General features: G+C 32.2%; 2 protein-coding genes across 2 annotated transcripts; one reads left to right on the top strand and one right to left on the bottom strand.

Annotated features, from left to right (window-relative positions):
* The first annotated feature begins 4,063 nt into the window (after window positions 1-4,063).
* On the top strand, window positions 4,064-9,348 carry LOC103494263 (NADPH--cytochrome P450 reductase 2). Its single transcript, XM_008455382.3, has 18 exons — window positions 4,064-4,660; window positions 4,773-4,832; window positions 4,951-5,027; window positions 5,145-5,202; window positions 5,281-5,364; window positions 5,484-5,520; window positions 5,672-5,741; window positions 5,825-6,019; window positions 6,141-6,233; window positions 6,330-6,555; window positions 6,651-6,734; window positions 6,828-6,979; window positions 7,487-7,583; window positions 8,026-8,175; window positions 8,265-8,342; window positions 8,447-8,569; window positions 8,661-8,774; window positions 8,887-9,348. Exons 1-18 carry the CDS (start codon window positions 4,313-4,315, stop codon window positions 8,965-8,967), a joined length of 2,127 nt encoding a protein of 708 aa, XP_008453604.1. The 5' UTR covers window positions 4,064-4,312; the 3' UTR covers window positions 8,968-9,348.
* A 1,687-nt stretch (window positions 9,349-11,035) lies between these two features.
* LOC103494264 ((DL)-glycerol-3-phosphatase 2) lies at window positions 11,036-15,353 on the bottom strand. Its single transcript, XM_008455383.3, has 6 exons — window positions 15,097-15,353; window positions 14,557-14,781; window positions 13,130-13,190; window positions 12,835-12,982; window positions 12,626-12,705; window positions 11,036-11,519 (listed from the first exon to the last, which is right to left on the bottom strand). The coding sequence occupies exons 1-6, from the start codon at window positions 15,305-15,307 to the stop codon at window positions 11,387-11,389; spliced, it is 858 nt and encodes a 285-aa protein (XP_008453605.2). The 5' UTR covers window positions 15,308-15,353; the 3' UTR covers window positions 11,036-11,386.
* Between the last annotated feature and the right edge of the window lie 5,138 nt (window positions 15,354-20,491).

Genomic DNA, 20,491 nt, shown 5'->3' with positions numbered 1-20,491 from the left:
AAAATGCAGTAATTTAGATTATAAACTCAATTAATTTTATTAAATTAAAATATAATATTATATATTATATATTATATATTATACAAAATATTTAATTCCAAACAAGTTCATGTAATAGTTTTGCAAATATATTTTTAAACAAAACTTTTTTCTTTAAAAAAATTACCTTGAAAAAATTATTTAATTCTAAAATCTGAAATCTAGAAGACTAAAACTCTATTTTTTTTAATTCATATTTTAGAAAATTACCACAAATGTTTTTTTTTTCTTGCTTTCTAACGAAGAAAAAATCTCAATTGTATTGATTGGTAATAGAACGATGACTATGAAGTTACCTCTTTTCATGTTTTTGTTTATTAGAAGAAGCCTACATGCAAAAGGGGCATGGTCTCCATCTTTCGGAACACACAATTAATTACATTTCCCCTATAAATTACGAAACGCATTAAAAACTGCATTAATATAATACAATATAATATAATTCTTTTTTAATGGTCATTGACCAAACTAATCACATAAAATAAATAAAAACTAGAAGTATTTTATTTGTGGTGTATGTATACAAAATATAAAAAATATATATATGATTTATAATTTATTTATCTCCCTAATTAACATGAGATATTTGGTAATCTGGCAGTGGCATACACATCAGTTGTAGTTTTACAACGCATAGGGTTTAAAGTTATTTCCATATTTACTCCCAATTCATATGTAATATATACACGTGTCAAATACCAATTGGTCCACAATAATCCATTCTAAATATGAAAGTAGCCAACCAACCAACGTTCGTATCACAAAATCTTCCTATTTTAGGTATTTTGTCACTAACTAGGATGATGATAAGCCAAATAATTGTCTAATACTGACTGTGGTATCCAAAATTTAATCAAGGAGAATTTAAATTTATCGTCCATTGTGATATCCAAAATTTAACCCACGTGGTGAAACAACAGAAATTGGTTTAATCAGTATGGACATTGTTAATTCAAATAAAAATAGCAATTAAAACAATAGAGAGAAAAAAATGATGCTGAGGTGGTTGAATAAATAATATATTTATACCCAAATTAAGAAAATAAAAATGATTGAGAATGGTCCAATAGGTAGAAGAGATTTTTAATAACAAGAATTTTGAAGATATAAATATATTATATTATTATCACGTGTCAAATAAATATCTAATAGAAAAATTGCACATTGAGAGGTTGTGGTTTAATTAGAAAAGTGATGAAATCAAATGAGAACCGTAGATTTTTTTTTTTTAATTTATTTATTTAGTTTATTATTAGTTATTATTATTGTTGTTGTTGTTTTTTTTTTTTTTTTTTTTTTTTTTTAAAAAGAATAATGGGAGGCTGAGGAAAAAAGGGATCTACAAATTGAGTTTTTTTAGCAACGTGAAACACGACGCCTTTATATTTAAAAATAAAATTTTCTTAATAATGTCTGAATTCTAATATCCAATGGAATGATGGAATTTTTTGGTTATTGTCTCTGCAAATCAATAATTAACTTTGTAACAAATGAACAACAAATGTTTGATTGTTGATTATGAATCAGTTATCCTAATAGTAAATAATAATAACAAATGTTTTATCCTTGTAAGTATCAGTATGAGTATAGGAAAAGTCTCTCTAGAGCTAGCGAAGGAGGTCTATTGTTCAGGTCTCCATCAATACTTAAAAGGATCAATAACTTATTCATTTACCCTAAAGGCGAAAAAATGAGTGAATTCAAATGTTTCCAGTTTCTCGCTCGATTTCATTCCTATACGATGAGGCATATATATAGTTAAGTTAGGGCTTTGAGCCACTCTTATGAAAGAAAAACAAAAAACTAATGGTGATATTCTTCGTAGGTGGAAGTTTGTAACTCAATTAAGATTGAGATCGACTTACATATCATCATTGTTTGAAATACTAATCCCTTCAATCAATGATATTAGAACGAGAGATTATATATTTTGTGGTCCAGTTTTATACAATCTCATTATATGAGATACTCCCATTCACATTTCTTTACCCAAACAATTTGAATCAAATCTATATATATATATATATATATATATATATATATATATATATATATATATATATATATATATATATATATATATATTTCGTGGTCTGGTCTTATATACCAAATCATTGTATGGATACTTCCACTCTCACATGTTCCTTTATAAACATACGATCCAATCACCTGTGACGAATTTTTAGGTTATTGTACATGATTCATACCAGTATGTCAACCATATTCTGTCTAAGTTGCATTAAATAACTTATATCTTAGTTTATTGAATTTTAGTTATGTAAGTCTAAATGCCAAAATAAACAACATTTTACAAATTACAACCCACACGTTTAGAACATAAATCCCAACAAAATTTCATAAATTTTTTGTCTATAACTTTCTTAAATTTCTTTTCAACGTGTGACAAATATACTTCTAATATTTCGTCAAAAACTAAACAAATGTGTTAGATTATATCGTTGGAAGATAAATAATTAATTATTTTAGCTTTCAGTGTGCTGAATAATTTCATGATCAATTGAATTTGGACTGATTGTTAACTATGCCAAGAATTCTTTATGAATTCAATTGCATTTTCAACTCTTCTATATTCATTCTCTTAATCAATTAGCAAGTGATTGAATGTTGTTATTGGGCCAAACCTTTTGCAATGAGAGAGAAATTTTAGTTGACATAATAGAGTACAATCATGCGCAAAAATGATATGAGGATAATAAGAGTAGTAATTGAAGGGTCTTAATGGTGTACTAGTACAAATATTGGAAAGAGATTCGAATTATAACGTTAAGATTAGGACCATGTTCAACTCAAAGAAAATGAAATCTTAAATTTTGACACTAGATTCGAACAATTTTTAATATACAGTTGGCTCATTCATTGGTAGATATTACTTTGAACATTCATGTCGAACAAAGACACTAGAAAATTCATATTTCATCAAATATATACCAACATTTGCAAAAGTTGCATCAATGTGACAAAAATGTTGGATATTCACAACAATGTGACAATGTGACAAAAACAAGTTGTCAATTAAAGTTATTCTCATGCAATAATATATGCATTATGATAACTAAATATATAGTTTAGGGTTTAGAAGAAACATGCATTAGGGTTTAGAGAAACATGACAAAGTAGGTTTTTGTTGAAATAAGTTTGGAAAGGTATAGTCGGTTATTGAATGCATTTATTGAATGTATAAATTGAATATTAAAATTATATGTGGGGGTAGGAATTGCAACGATCTTACTCCGATATATAATTTATTTATTGCAACTTCCTATGATGGGAGACTTTCCTGTTATGGATCCCTCAGTTTTATGAATCAATTTTTTCCACTCTAATCTTTAGTTTCTCAAATTTGTTTCTTGTCAATTATATAAAAAAAAATCTTTCTTGAAACATATTTTAATTTCATAACATAATACAATTAGCGTTATATCAACTGGTTCGACGAGAAATTTTGTCCTAATCACAAATTATCACATCATTGATAAAATTCTAAATAATTAAATTTTAAATTAATTAAAGTTGACGTGTCCTAAATTGAATTTCTTAGATTGACGAAAATTTTCATTCTTTAAGATTACAACTTCAATAACATCAACCTCGAATCACATTCGCATCAAACCTACTTCAATTCTACGAATAATTGAAAAACTTTGGTCCGATCGAATACCTATGATAATTCATAAGGCAGAAAAAGGGCTTTGTAGTCATGGATTATGTAAGTTCTTTTTTCCTTTTTTTTTGGGTGTTTGTGATGGGTAAAAACAAAGTTAATTTGTTTTTTTCCCTGTTTTGGGCAATTAATAAAAAGTTGGAATTTCTTTTTGGAACAATTATTATTATTATTATTATATAATTTACTTAGAATGGAAAAAGAAAAATAGAAAATTAAAAAATGTGGAGGGGAGGAAGGCTACGTGAACCATGGTTAAAAGTATGGTGTTAGGTGGGTTTGACTGGTCGGGTTTGGTAGGCGTTGGTTCATTCACGCGCTTCTTTGCCCTTCCAATATAAACACACCCCTTCCTTAATTTCTTCTCTCTCAACGCCAACTCACAACCACCACCACTTCCGTCACCGCCTTTCTTCTCCGCCGTCGTCCAGCGGAGTTCCGGCATATTCTTCGCTGCTCCTATTCACATTTTTTACTTCAAACGGTTTCTCCCATTCTTAACCGGATTCCGGTGGTCTCTTAATTCCTTGGCGATATCCTCCACCGGATTCCAGTGAGGTCTTTTAAGTTTCTTTGGATTCGGACTCCATCATGCAATCGGAATCCAGTTCTATGAAGGCTTCTCCATTGGACTTCATGTCGGCTATAATTAAGGGCAGGATGGATCCGTCTAATTCTTCATTTCAATCGACTGGCGAGGGTGCCTCAGTTATTTTCGAGAATCGCGAGCTGGTTGCGATCTTAACTACCTCGATTGCTGTCATGATTGGCTGCTTTGTTGTTCTTGTGTGGCGAAGATCCGGAAATCGGAAAGTTAAGACTATAGAGCTTCCTAAGCCGTTGCTTGCGAAGGAGCCAGAGCCAGAAGTTGACGACGGGAAGAAGAAGGTTACGATATTCTTTGGTACGCAGACTGGGACTGCCGAAGGCTTTGCAAAGGTTTGCATGTGAAAACGCTCAGGCGTTGAGAATTTTGTGTAACTCGTTTGTTTGTTTGTTTTATTTTTTATTTTTTTGGCTATTGCTTACGAGTGACTGCGATTGTTCTCAGGCTCTGTCTGACGAGGCGAAAGCACGGTACGATAAGGCCAAGTTTAGAGTCGTTGATTTGGTAAGCTTCTTTTTTTCTTATTTTGTATCTGTGATGTTGGTGGATGGCATTTTGGTACAGTCTAGTTTTGAATGACGAACTATGGTGCTGACATTTCGAATTGGACCTTCTTTCGCAGGATGACTATGGGGGTGACGACGATGAATACGAACAGCAATTGAAAAAGGAGTCTGTAGCTGTTTTCTTCTTGGCAACGTGAGTTTCAGCATACGCGCAAACTTTCATACTTTTGTTTGGATCCCTCATTTTTATTTCAAGGTTTAAGTCGTCTGTTTTTAGTTTCTTCTAGTGGTTAATTGTTGATGAATGCAGGTATGGCGATGGAGAGCCCACTGATAATGCCGCAAGATTTTATAAATGGTTCACCGAGGTAAAACTTCTTTCGGCATATTTGGTTTTGTGCAAATCATTAGAATTGTTTTTCTGATCTAAATATGCATATTCATAGGGTAAAGAGAGAGGGGAATGGCTTCAGAACCTCAGTTATGCAGTCTTTGGCCTTGGCAACCGACAATATGAGCATTTTAATAAGGTCTCAATGGTTCCTTCCAAATTTCTTGGCGTCAATTGTTGATTATTGATTATCCGTTGTCTGATTCAGATTCTCCGATGCTAACTAGATTCAACTTTTTTTTGGATGTTGACAAACAGATTGCAAAAGTGGTAGATGAGCTGCTTGAGACTCAGGGTATGCTCTTGCCTTCTTTCTGATGTTCATTTATTAGGAGACCACAATGATAAGAATTCTGTGAGAACATGATTAAGCGAAGATTAATGTGTCTTTTGAAGATAGTTTTTATTATTACGCTTGCCAATATAATTCTTTATTTTGTTTGCAGGTGGTAAGCGCCTAGTAAAAGTTGGCCTTGGAGATGACGATCAGTGCATAGAGGATGACTTCTCTGCTTGGTATGGAGAAAGTTGACTTGTTTGCTGAAGTTTGTTAAAGAAAATTTTCCACTCATACTTTCATGGTTTACTAATTTTTTTAGGCGAGAATCACTGTGGCCTGAGTTGGATCAATTACTTCGGGATGAGGATGATGCAGCAACTGTGACCACACCCTACACAGCTGCCATATCAGAATACCGAGTGGTATTCCATGATCCTGCAGATGTAACTGACGACAACAAGAACTGGATGAATGCAAATGGTCATGCTGTACATGATGCGCAACATCCATTCAGGTTGGAAATTTTATGTATTGAGTTTTGAGTTTAACTTGCACCATCTTTACCCATCTGGAAAATTTAGAAATAAGGAAAAGAAGTAGAAGGAAAATCTAACTTATTGTTTTATTGCATGAAGGTCTAATGTGGTTGTGAGGAAGGAGCTCCATACACCTGCGTCTGATCGTTCTTGTACTCATCTAGAGTTTGATATTTCTGGGTCTGCACTCAAGTAAGTAGCCTAGTTAATTGTTAGGATTGTTCTATATATCTGTACTATAATTTAGTAGCATAACACCATCCTGTAACGTCTGTTCTCTTTCACCAGATATGAAACAGGGGATCACGTTGGTGTTTACTGTGAAAATTTAACCGAGACTGTAGATGAGGCTCTAAATTTATTGGGTTTGTCTCCTGAAACGTATTTCTCCATTCATACTGATAATGAGGATGGCACCCAACTCGGTGGAAGCTCTTTACCACCTCCTTTTCCATCCTGCACCCTCAGAACAGCATTGACCCGATATGCAGATCTTTTAAATTCACCCAAAAAGGTATGTTTTGGAGTTGTTGCTTCATGCTTCTGGTTCACTGGGAGATCTATCTGTCAATTGGGGTGATTAATCTAGTCTTACTTATGCATTTTCAGTCAGCATTGCTTGCATTAGCAGCACATGCTTCAAATCCTATAGAGGCTGACCGATTGAGATATCTTGCATCACCTTCTGGGAAGGTATTGATTTCTATCAGAAAATAAATTGGATGCCTTTCTGCTTCTCTAATCTCACCCACTTACTTATTTGGTTATAAACTTAAAAACGTGTAGGATGAATATTCCCAGTCTGTGGTTGGTTGCCAGAAAAGCCTGCTTGAAGTCATGGCTGAATTTCCTTCTGCCAAGCCTCCACTTGGTGTCTTCTTTGCAGCTGTTGCACCACGTTTACAGCCTCGATTCTACTCCATATCATCATCTCCAAGGTATTTACAATTTCCCTACCATCTCCTTTAGCATTTTTTATTGTCTATTGAAACTTCTTTAGACTGGTTTGGTATATAATATCAAGAGAATTTTGTGTGATTAGAACCAAACATTTTGAAGCTTTAGATTTATTTTCATTACATAATTGGAGGCTTGCAACGTGCAATGTATAGAAGTTCTTAGCTGCTCCAGTTGGTTAGAAAATTAACATTTTAAAATTTTCTATTGTTTTGGCAAAGCTTATTATTTCGTGAAGATAAGTTGCAAGGAAGGGAAAATAAGTTAGGATTTTAGGCTGAGTTGATTAGAATAAAGATTTGATGGACGACTGTATGGTGAAATGATTTTGGAAAGAAATCACTTCTCATAAGTTGTCATTTTGTCTAGGCATATTACTGCACGATGCATCTTTCCTATCATCCATGTATCTCTCTTTTCATCTTCCTTTCTCTCCTTTTCAACGTTCTCTTTATGCTGAATCATTGATATCTTTGTGCCTTTAACAGGATGGCTCCATCTAGAATTCATGTTACTTGTGCTCTTGTCTATGACAAAATGCCAACTGGACGTATTCATAAAGGAATCTGCTCTACTTGGATGAAGGTATGTAAATGAAAGACATAATCCCGAGAAGCTATAATTTTTCCGAGTTATCCATTATTAGATGAATAGCAGTTGTCCTGAATGTTTAGAGTTCTGAGATCTTTAGATGTCTATTATGTAAATGATTCATGTTAACCTTCAGACGTTATGGATCTTCTTACATTAGCTTGGCTATCTTTTTTGCTTGATATGTTAATAAGTGAAGGTTTCCCCTGGGAAGTTGGTGTAGGGGAATTTTTTTTGTGGGGATACAAACATAGAGTGATTTCTAACCTCATTTTGATTTGCATTTTTTTTTTCTGTTTCCTTATGACTGTGCTTTTAAGAGCTTTAGTTCATCAATTTTCTCATTGGTTTCAGATATTATTTAGTGATTGGCAGCTCATATCATAGATCCCTCCTTCTGACTATGAGAATCTAATAATCATTCTGCATTTTTCAGAATTCTGTGCCCATGGAGAAAAGTCACGAGTGCAGTTGGGCTCCAATTTTTGTGAGGCAATCGAACTTCAAGCTTCCTTCAGATAGTAAAGTGCCTATTATCATGATTGGTCCTGGAACTGGATTGGCTCCTTTCAGAGGTTTCTTACAGGTTTCGACTCGCGAACCCCCTTTTGACTTTCTTCTACTTGAACTTTTGCACTTCTAGAAAATAAAGAAGTCGAAATATTTTATCTTCAGGAAAGATTAGCTTTGAAAGAATCTGGAGTAGAATTGGGGCCTTCCATATTGTTCTTTGGATGCAGAAACCGTGCGATGGTATGCCAAGTTCCTAGATTCAAGCTTGTACTTCGGCTATTGAAGAAATACATAGTTGTTTATTTATAGATCTTCAAACTCATGCTTTTTATCTACTTTTGAAGGATTATATATACGAGGATGAGCTGAACAACTTTGTCGAGGCTGGTGCTCTCTCCGAGTTGGTTATTGCCTTCTCTCGTGAAGGGCCAACGAAAGAATACGTGCAACATAAAATGACAGAGAAGGTGATAATACAATCTTAACAACCTGTAAGATTTCGGATTCATCACGGAGAAAGATATTAAAAAGCCAATTTTTCTCTCTTTAAATAAGCAGGCGTCAGACATCTGGAATTTGATATCACAAGGTGCTTACTTATACGTATGCGGTGATGCAAAGGGGATGGCTAGAGACGTCCACAGAACTCTCCATACCATCGTGCAAGAACAGGTAGTTTCACAAGTCATAACTCAAACCAGTAAAGTCATATATTTTATAAGTTGTCTCGAACAATCAATTGTTAGGCCTATTTGCTAACAACTAGGACGGATGTCGATTTCAGGGATCTCTTGACAGCTCAAAAGCCGAGAGCATGGTGAAGAGTCTACAAACGAGCGGAAGGTATCTGCGTGATGTGTGGTGATAAACTGCTCAACCCATGTGATCTCCAGAAAGGCATAATAATTAATAAAGAAAAGTAAATGTGGTTGAATTAAATTATTATCGAGTTCCTATGTCAATCACTTGGATCGAGACTTTTGATGGTCTTCTTCTTAGCGAGGCAGAGGTTATGGTATTCTCCTCTTTTCTATCTCTCCCCATTTTGATCTACAGCTAAATATGAAGTATTCTTTTGTTCTTGTAATTTATAGAATACAGAATATAGTTAAGTCATTAGTTAGAGCTCTCGTTTCTCTTAGTGTTATTGTGTACCCCAACCAACAATATGGTTCAAACTTCAAAATTCTTATATACTTTGCTGTAATATTAAATGGATCAAATAATTTCCAATTTTTTGTCTTCATACTTGAGCTCTCTCTCTCTCTCTCTCTCTCTCTCTCTCTCTCCACACACACACACACACACACACACACACACAATGCTGTCTTCCCAATTGGATTGGTTGTTAGTGTAAAATTTTTGGTCATGATTGAAATTTATTGACATAGAAGATGAGATAGAACGGACATGTTTTTCCCTTTCGTTCAAGCTTAATGATAAAGAACTGTGAAAATGGAGCAATGTAAACATCAAGCACGTGACCCAAATTCGTTTGATGGTGACGTTGTACTCGATAAATGACTTTATACACCACTAAGCTCATATCACACAAAATGATGGTAACTACCTTTTGTAAAAAGAAAAAAAATTGCTGCAGAAGCCACTCCAATTATCAGAGCCAGGTTTCGATCCTGGGACCTGTGGGTTATGGGCCCACCACGCTTCCGCTGCGCCACTCTGATTTGTGTTAAATGTAATCAACTAAAAGGATTAAATAAGAAATCTAAAATGATTAAATAAGAAATATTTGAGTGACATGTGAAGTTTATATATATATTTGCAAAGGTATAGTATTAAAGCATGGAGTGGAAATCAAATATTTAACTTCGAAATTGATACGATAAACACTATGTAATGTTAACTAACCGAACAAAGTTCTACATTACATCAAATAAATTTGGAAATCTTGAATGACTTGAGGGATGGATTATGTAAGCTTGGATACAAAGGAAGTAGTTAAACTAAAAATGTGCATATGTGGTGGAGAGATCTCAACAACAAACCAAGAAATGTAAGTGGTGAGGTGGTGTGTTATTGGGCGTTGGTTTGTTAGTTGAGTGATGTGTGGATGTGTTTTTGATGGAATGAAGGTAAATGCAAGTTGCCTTTTATAGTTGGGAACTCCCCACCTACCACCATGCTCCCTTCCTTTTCCACACATAACGTCTTTCATGTTTCTTTTCTTTTTTGGAGCTATTGTATTAAATTTTCATTTGGCACATTTTGTTTTTATAAGAAAAAATTTACACAGTGACATTCACGAAAAGACATTTCTATTATGCTGTAAAAATTAACATTAAAATAAAACAACAAAACATTACATCTTACAAATAGACATTTTTTTACAAAACATTATTTTTGTAAATATCTTCACCAATTTTGTTATTTAAAATAATTTCTCATTCACCAATTTTGTTATTTAAAATAATTTCTCAACCTTTTTATACTCTTCACCAATTTTGTTATTTAAAATAATTTCTCATTCACCAATTTTGTTATTTAAAATAATTTCTCAACCTATTTATACTGTCTAGAAATATCTCTATCAATATTGATATTTTAACAATATTTCTATCGATATTTTACAACATTTTAAACCTTGAATATAATAATGGGAGTAAAAGTTATTATATCTTTATTCGTTTAGCTATCAGTTAGATCAAAATAACTAAAATTATTTTTGTCACACCGTTAACTTGAGCATGGTCAAAGTTTAAATCCCAATCTCCAAATATTAGTTTAATTTAAATCTCAATATTCTATTATTTCTTGAACTAAAGACAATATATTTGTCTCTTTCAAATCGATAGAACGTTTTTGTTTATTTCATCTTGTTCATAGTTAAGTTTAACATTTTGAACAAAAATACAACATTCAAATGATGAGATAAATATATTAAAAAATGGAGAGATTCAACTGAGATAAACTCATTTTAGCCGAATACATTTAGTTTTATTATATGAACAAGTAGACCAAAGTAATAACAATAATAGTAATAAATGTGAGATTCTGATAAACAATTACAACAATTTTGAGATTCAACTCTGTTAAGATCAATAGCTAAACAAGTCAAAAAGGAGAAACTGCAACATAACATGATAGTCCCATTTCAATCATAGATATTGATAATCAATGTTCATAGTTTAGGCAAGAAAGGTCAAGCAAACTAATAAATAACTTGATGGGAACCTTTCTCTTGAAATGTGGAATAAAAGAATCTAACCATTCTGTTAGAAATGATGAGTTTTGTATCTCAGCAACATGAACCCAATGGGAGGGCCTTAGCTTTCTGAATCTTCAAAAGGAGGCAGACCCCATTCCTTAGGGTTGAAATCCAAGAGGGAACTCAATACCTGATTTGCATTGCCATGATGAGAACTATCCAACCTTGGATCTGGAACCATAATTACCTTCCTGATTATCAATGTCAACACAAGTTTTTCAGCCTCCTCCATTGCAATAATCAGAATTGTAACAATCAAATTATGATTCTATTTTCTATTCCTTGTTACTTCAATTTTTGTTTTTGTATTTTGTGAACATATTGATTTAGGCCTGTGCCATAAATTCAACCTATATCTAAATGCTTACGAGGCACCTTTATTTGTCATATAAGCATGCATATGAAAGTTAAGGGGCTAACTGCTACATGATTTTATGTCAGATTCTAATTATAATTTGGAGTTAGACTAAACTGAAACATTTAAAAGAATACAAAGAACTGATATGAATATAGGGACAAGTATCAAGAGGAGAAAGCTTGAAGGTCTAGAAGTATAATTTAATCAATGAAGGATTTTGAAACTTACAAATCATCTTCAAAAGAAATTGCATATTTGAGTTTAGACAAAAATCTCATGAACATGAAAATATTTTAGTTTTAAATTAAGGAACCCCATTGTGAAAATACAGAATATGCAAAGCTGAAAACGCTGGCAAGAGTTTGAGATGTTAGTCAAAATCAATCTTTCACAGCCATAAACTGAAATTATCAACCAAAAAAAGAAAAACAATGAATGAAAATTTTCGTACTTCTTATAGAGCAATGAGTTCTAGAGTACTAATAGGCTTAATAATTGCCTACATTATATAATGTAGAACCGAAATGAATGGAATTTTGAAATGAAGAGATTCTGACATCGCATTTGGTTTGGATTTATTAGAAATCACTAATTAGGATTAGAAGGAAGAAAAGAGGCAAGATTCAATATGGGACAGGAAAAAGGAGCAATTCAAAGGAGGTGGTTTGGTACCGCAAGTATCAATTTTCCTCCATAGGATCAATATGGAACAGCAATATACTTCACATTGAAAACTTTGGTTATCCAAAAAACAAAGAAAATATTGAAAACTAAGGTGGGTACGAAGTATCAAAGATTAAGTATTACTCAATTGTAAACATGAGGTGCTGCGAAGGCTATTGGGGTAAAGTTAAACAAATTGAGGTGAATTTCCTGGTGTTGTCAAAATGCTAAAATAGTAAATAATTTATGCTTAAAACTTTAGATTCCAAAACTTACATTCCTGCATTTTTAGCTGCAAGAACACCTGAGGGCGCATCTTCAAAAACAAGGGTTCTTTCCGGATCCACAGGAGCATCCTGTTTAAAAAATGTAGCATAGCCATCGTCAAATTGTATGATAAAAGAAAAGAAAAAGAAAAGGGAAGCATTTGAATGCTAGTAAATGAAAGAGTGAACCATGAGTTTAATTCAAAGTTACAGCCATACCTCAAATCTTTTAGCAGCTGCAAGAAATATATCCGGAGATGGTTTCCCTTGTTTAACCTCTGGATCATCACCAAGAACAATGTGATGCATCAACTTAAAAAGTTCACCATGTCTTTGTGTTTTTAATTCAAAATGACGTCTATGAGATCTGTTGAGAATTATCAGATAATAACGGTATAGATACAGATACAAACACTATAGATAAAGATAAGGAACAATGATTTGCACAAGATGGCTGGAATTCATGATATGAAAATCTGCTAAGCAATGAACTATCATATAAAATTAAATATACCCGGTGGCCAGGCCAAATGGTACTCCTTTTGCATGAAGATGCCTGATCAACCGGCTAGCTCCTACAATAAATAGGAAAAAAATGGTGGTAACCGAAAGCAATTCATGATAATGAAAATTATTAATTCAGACATCAACCACAAGAACAGATATCGTTTAAGTGAGGTTGTACCACTAGCGGGTGAATGGAAAAAAAGCATAGATATTTAAGAACAGGTGATCCAGTGAGAGGAATTGATTTAAATTTGTCAGGTGGCTAAGAAAGTGGGTGGAGTGACTTTAAGCTAAGCATGAAGTCTCCAAGTGTGGGAGACCTGTGTCTCTCATATACGCTTAGCTTAATTAGTCCCTATTTTCACCTTAAAAGTAGAAGATATTATATTCACTTTTTGTGAACTGGAAAGTGTTTACAAATCTGCAAAATTAGTGAGATTTGCTTGTCTAAGAGGCCTAGATCGAAATCTCCTATCATTGTTCTTTTTTTCTTCTTTTTCCTTTTAGTAATATAAAACTATCTACTCTACTGAAGTATATGTTCACCTTAACCCTCCACTCAATCAAATCCCATTTTTCTCTCACCTCTTCTTCCTCTTTTTGGTATGCGACTTTGTGAAAGTGATAGCTTCTATCGAACTAAAAATCCTGAAAAGAATATACGTCTAATTAAAGTTTAGGTATGTAAACAAAGTGAATTTTCTATCATTTTCAGCTGAAACAATGCCCGAGGCTTGTTATTTTGTTGGTGCAACATGGCGTAATAAACCTAAAGTATGTCTATAGTCTATACCCCCATCTATCAAACATCGGTGTGGAACCAATTCTAAGGAAAGATTTGGGGTCTCGAGTATCCAATAAAGTAATCAACCATATAAAGAAAGCTTAAGCGAGAATGCAATAGTAAGCCGGTAATTGGTAAGGGCAAAGGGGAACCAAACATGATCTGTTTCATTTCATTTCTATTTTCAACGTGGGAAAACTCCCTCTTTCTACAGTAGAACTTACAGCTAAAAGGTGACAAACATTTATAGACTCTGCTTCAATAGGAAAAATCCAACCTTTACCTCATTCTTCAAAAAAGAACATCCCTTTGTTTGGGAAGCCAGAACGTAATTCACAACTCAGTCCTACTACAGTCTATGGAGAATCATCAAATAAAAACATTTCCAAATGAATAGCTTTCTAAAATGATTTCCTAACTGTTCACCATGAAAATTTGCCTTGCTAGAAAAGGTACTATCAATCAATGTACTTTATCTCCGAATCATTTTTCAGATTTAGGCAAAATCCATTGGAAAATTTCAAATCCCTTGTAAGACATCATTTTCATTTTTCATTCTCACAAGTGCTAATACTAACAGAGTGAAATCAGACGTAATTATAGAAACTTGATCATCAGCATCAGTCATTCTCACAAGTGCTAATACTAACCTGGCATAAGCTCACTTTGCGGAAACAAACTTCGTAGCATGTCTTCTCTTTCCACAAGAAAATCCTCCGGACTAAGAGAATCACTAATCCCACTCTCTTCAACAAAGACCCGAGCAGCTTCTATAGCTTTCCTACCCATCATCTTTGCCTTAAGTGACCAATCAAACGTTTTATTATACCTAGCCAGAATTCTCTCTTGTACTTCAGTGTAAAACCCCTCAGTATCTGCAGCAAAAGTGTTCCCAATTAGTTCATAAAAATTTAACACGAAGTCTGTGCAGATCTAGTAGAATAGTTAAACAAGCCCATCATATGCTATACCGAAAAAGCATTCAGGCCCAGCTTATTCAAGTGGTGATCAAATCAAACTTTCAATTTATTTACATAATTTAGCATTGTAGGATGGAGGATGAGTGTTACAGTAACCAACGCTGAACCAAAATAGAATAAATAAGTAAGAAGCAGCAGAGAGAAGGATATGGAAATATGATGAACAGATCTGAAAGATGGAAATGAAAATACAATAACGGGGGAATTTACCCAATAAGAGTCCGTCCATATCAAAGATAACGTGAGTGATGGATCCTTTGGAAGTAGTGTCGGGGGAGAGATTCGCCATTGAAACTGTGGTTGCAGGGCGATTTGGGAATTGGAATTGAGAAGAATGGAAAATTTTGGATTTGGGAAAACGTATGAAGTTTTGAAAGAGTCTTGTTGGAGTGGAGGAAGGGCCTTGCAAGAATTGAAGCATCGCACAGAATAAAGTTGAGGCCTTTGCCAATTTATTAGCGGGAATCAGATGGTGGTAAAGATTATAGATATCCACATTTTTTTTTAGTTTTGAGTTATACGAAATCCAACTGAATACCAAATTTATGGATATAAAAAAGAAATAGCAAACTATTAAATTATTTTCATTTACGGCAAAACTGTCACAATAATTTTTTCATTTTTTGGTTTGAAATTACCACTACACAGATAACAATTGTTCATATACGAATACAATTGAGATCAAAATATCAAACAAAATATCACATATCCCGAATACATTTAAATAGCTCACTTACCGTAATTATTAACTAAATCAAAAAATTATTATATTCTTCCAACAATTCCTAAAGATATGTTATTAGTTTCAACATCTACTACTTACGAGGAATCAAGAAATTAAAGAAAACTAACTTCAAAGATTCAAAAATTGACCTTTCGTATTTTTTAAATTATTTACGAAAAAATATACATAAATTAATTAATTTTAGATTCAAAATTGAATCCATAATCCAATATCCATTAATTTTACCATTTTTTATTTTTTAAATTATTTACGAAAAAGTATACATAAATTAATTAATTTTAAATTCAAAATTGAATTCTTTCTTAAAAGCATGCTAAAGATAATGCAATATCCATCAATTTTACCATTTTCTATTTTTTAAACTATTCCTAAAATAATGGATATCTTCTTAATATCTGACCGCTACATCAAACTAAAACCCGAGAGCTACAGAAAACGCATAGCAGAGTAAAGAAAAACAGATAACCATTATTGAATTTATGGAGTATACAATAACCATAAGTCACGGAAGATATGGTTCCCATCTTAATTTTACTCTATACAAATTGTATGAAGTAAAATAGAAATCTAATGTTTGAATTTGTAAAATACAAATTGTACACCTTAATTTAATTAAGATTATTGCTTTGAATCCCTAAAATTATGTCAACAATAGTATTTGTTATATATCACACCATAAAATTACAAATTGGTTTTAACTTAGTTTGAATGCCAAATATAATATTTAACTTAGTTTGTATCTTATATGAAATAATAATTTAATATACATCTCTCATGTGCCACGGATGACAATTGTCCATACAAATATAATGTATTTGTTGAGATAAAAAAATCAAACAAAATATCAGATATCACGGTGTAAACAATAATTCTTAACTAAATTTAAAAAATATTATACCCTAAAAATATGTCATTAGTTTCAACATCTTCTAATTTTTAGGATACAAAATACAATGTATTAATTTTAGATTCTTAAATTGAATTTCTAAAATTATGTCAAAGATAAAGTATAATACAATAATTTCACCAGTTTTTATATTTTAAATTATTTACGAAAAATATACCTAAATTAATTAATTTTAGATTCAAAATTGAATTCCTAAAATCATGACAAAGATAATGGATTATTAATTTCATCATTTTTTATTTTTTAAATTATTTACGAAAAAATATACATAAATTAATAAATTTTAGATTCAAAATTGAATTCATAAAATCATATCAAAATAATGGATAATTTATGATTTTTACCATTTTTTATTTTTTAAATTATTTACGAAAAAACACAAGTTTATATTCTTAATTTGAATTTCTAATGTCAAAATTTTGAGGTAAAATTTTTCAACAATTATTAAGATTTTATTTTGTTGGGTGTTAAAGTTATTTAAGTTTGAAAAGGAAAAGAAAAAAAAAAGAGGATATAAATTTTATGATATTATAAAATAATATAATATAATATAATATGAATATTATTATTATTATTATTATTATTATTATATACATTATATTTTTTTTAAACCCTAAATTCATCGTCATCTTCTTCATCTCAGTCGCGACGTCATGATCTAAAGCGAGCAGACTATGTCTGCTCCAACCGATGTTTGTTTGCGAAGCTTTGATTGCTGTCGTCGCATTTCCACGAACCCCGCTGCCGCCGTCGCGATCTCCCATTTGCGTGGAGCTTGTTGCACCATCCATCCTTCTCCGTAGCACGCTGTCGCACCAGGGTGTGCTCTCCTTGTCGTTGAAGAAGCCTCCGTCCTCGAGCAGTCATGTCCCAAGCTGCGTGTGCCGTCTGAGCCAATCTCTTAGTTACCCAAGTAGCTCACGCCGTCTGCTCCCTACTGAGCCGTCTGAGCTGCTTTCTTTGTTACCTGAGCCATGTAGGCTATTCTCTTCCAAAGTGAAGAAAGAGATGCTAGGGATTTCAATTGCTTCCAAGCTCCAAATGATGAATGAGATGTGAAATGGTGAGTGCATAGTTTGTATTAATTATAGGGTATTTGTGGATTCTGTATTTAGAAATCACATTTGCATTTAGGTAGGGACATTTAATGCATTGTTCCATTTATCCAAAGTAAACCTCTAATTTTGCTATTCTTCTTGTCAGCCCATTTGGTTTTATGTTCATTTTCATAACCTCTTGCTTAGTTTTAACGAGGGGTTGATTTGGTGCACAATCATCATTAGATCTTGGTTTGTATCAAAACTATGACCTTTCAAAAGTGTCTTGTTGCAATGTCCCAGATAGGATTCAGAATTCAGATTTGATGTCTGATGACCTTACATTTTCTTGAATCTCTACTACTTTTCCTTTGTTCCCACAAACCAGTAGAGGTTCTTTCCACATGTTAGGAAAGTTTTTAGGAGGTCACTCAACGTAAGATTGTTCTAAAATAAATATGCTTTAAGGTTATAGTTCTTATTATCGAACTATTGAAAAGGAAGGTACACTTTGTTGATATAGATATTAACTTTTAGGTTTTTTGAACTTTTTCTAATCTTACTTTTATGCCCTCAATATCTATTCATTCAAATGTGATCTCAATTTATTCATGCTCTCCTTTTTAAACTCGGAATGATATATTATATTTGTCTTATTGAGAACCCTAAACTAAAAGAATCAAGTTATTGGAGGTATTTCCTTTGTTCACACCTTCCCCATTAAAGATGTGAGAAGAGTAATTGTGCCTTTATATTCTCTTTTCTATATTCTTTATCTTGAATGGTGTCTTCTATATTGCGATCTCTTGATATCATTCTCCAATTTGTTGTTTAATTTGTTTCAAAAAAAAAAAAAAGAAAAAATAGCACATGTATTACTACCTTAGAACAAGAAGCAAAGTTCGCAAGGATGTAAATAAATATGGTATTACTAATGAAATTGTCTCTTATTAGTTTCTTTATATATTCTTTATTGTTTCGAGTCAAAGAAAATAAAAGAAGAAGAAAAAATTGAGCATTCATACTCGACTCTTTTTTTTTTCTAATCTTATTATCCTAGTTGAGCGTCCAAATATATAAAATCTCAAAAATAATATCTTAGCGCACTAAGATGCAGTGGTCCTTTGGAGCCTAGGCGTTGCACAAAAAAGTAAGGACTTTTTTTTTATGAGGTGCACTATATATAAAGAAGGAGCAGAGTAAGAATCTATAAAATAGAAGTAAATAACAAAGGTGGAAATGAGAATCAACTCTAATGTATAAAATATTATAATATTAGTTTTCTAGCTAAATTTTATACAAAAGCCCACGCTTTTGGGCCTTTTGCGCCTATTGTGCCTGGAGGAAGGCACGTGCCTCATTAGCAACGCCTCACCTCTTCATAAGTAAGCTCCAGCCGTGCGCTTTGAGCTTAGGCGCACCTAGGTATGCACCTTGATGCGCCTTTTAAAACAGTTACTTGGAAAAAAAACATATGAATGAGTAAAACAATTACTACAATTTCTTTTACTTTTATTTTCAAAGATCTTCTAAAAAATATATTTAAACCAAAAATCTTGAACTTTTTTTTTCTTCTTCTATAATTAATTTTTTTTTATGTTCATCTTCTTTTGTAGAGAAAAGAGGATGGTTTTTTTAGTTATAACCCCGATCGGCCACTTAGGTAAATACTATTGGTTTGGGTTACTATATTGAGGCTCATATAATTTTTGAGAGAGTATGTATATACAAATTATATTTGAAAGTCTTATGTTGATTATGATTGTTAAATGACTGTTCAAAATCCAATCCGAAAAATGTTAGAGATATAATGATTTAGAATAAACCAAATCACATTTGTTTTGCATTAAAAGCCTTACTTACATTGAGATTTCATTTACTTTGTAAATCTAGTCCAACAAACAAAAAGGAAAACGTTTTTTACTAATTAAGTTTGTTATTAGCACAACCATTCTAGAACACACATACTTTAAATCTATAAGTCTAACATGTTTGAACATCTTAAATAGAAAAGGATCATATACATCTCATAAAGTATTACAAACGAGTTGAGACAACTCTTAATACACATAAAAGGTAATCAAGCCCTAAACAATCAATTGACAAGTTACCTAACCATTTCACGGATAAACCTCACTAACATCGTAATACCTCTTAGCATAGATCTCAAAGGAGCATTAGGTACTCTAGTATAAATAAAGGAGCACTCCCACCAACCAAGTTTTGCAATCTTTTCATCTTTCAACTAAATACCACTTTGACACTAATAGGACTTAAGCATCAGAGCCTTGGAAAAAATAATATACTAGTTTGAACTCTAGTTCGTCTACTAAAATCACTCGACTCAAATTTAGCATAAATAAATTATTAGTCAAGTGTGGCTATATGTATATATTAATGATGTGATTTGATTGAAAAAGCAAATGTTATAACATCGTCAAAGAAATAATTACTATAATAGATCAAAATTAATTATATTCGATTCAAAATATTCTAGATAGTACAAAAGAATAACGGTTTTAAAATTTTAAAATAATGAAAATAGCAAAATTTTCTCTCTTTTTTTTTCTTTTTGAATAAAGGAAATTATTGGAGAGAAAAGGCAAAACAATGATGTCATAAATAAGATTTTAAAAAACAAATTTGTTAAGATACTCATAGAAAGAAAAGAAAAAAGAAAAAGAAAAAGAAAGACATTATTAGGTGACAAATGTAAACTAGAAGGAAAGGAAACTTGATTGGTGAATATGACACTTTTATTTACAATCTCACAAAATATCATTTAATTACACTTCTAAGTGTACTCAATGTGTTCAACCTCATCTAGTCAACAACTTTTAGTTTGACTAATTATCCTTTATTTTCTGACTTCTGACATTGACACATGTGGCCACATATTATTGGTTATTGTAATTA

This window comes from Cucumis melo, chromosome 2 (assembly GCF_025177605.1).
Source record: "Cucumis melo cultivar AY chromosome 2, USDA_Cmelo_AY_1.0, whole genome shotgun sequence".
Taxonomy (NCBI): domain Eukaryota; kingdom Viridiplantae; phylum Streptophyta; class Magnoliopsida; order Cucurbitales; family Cucurbitaceae; genus Cucumis; species Cucumis melo.
This window is presented reverse-complemented; position numbering and strand designations above follow the sequence as displayed.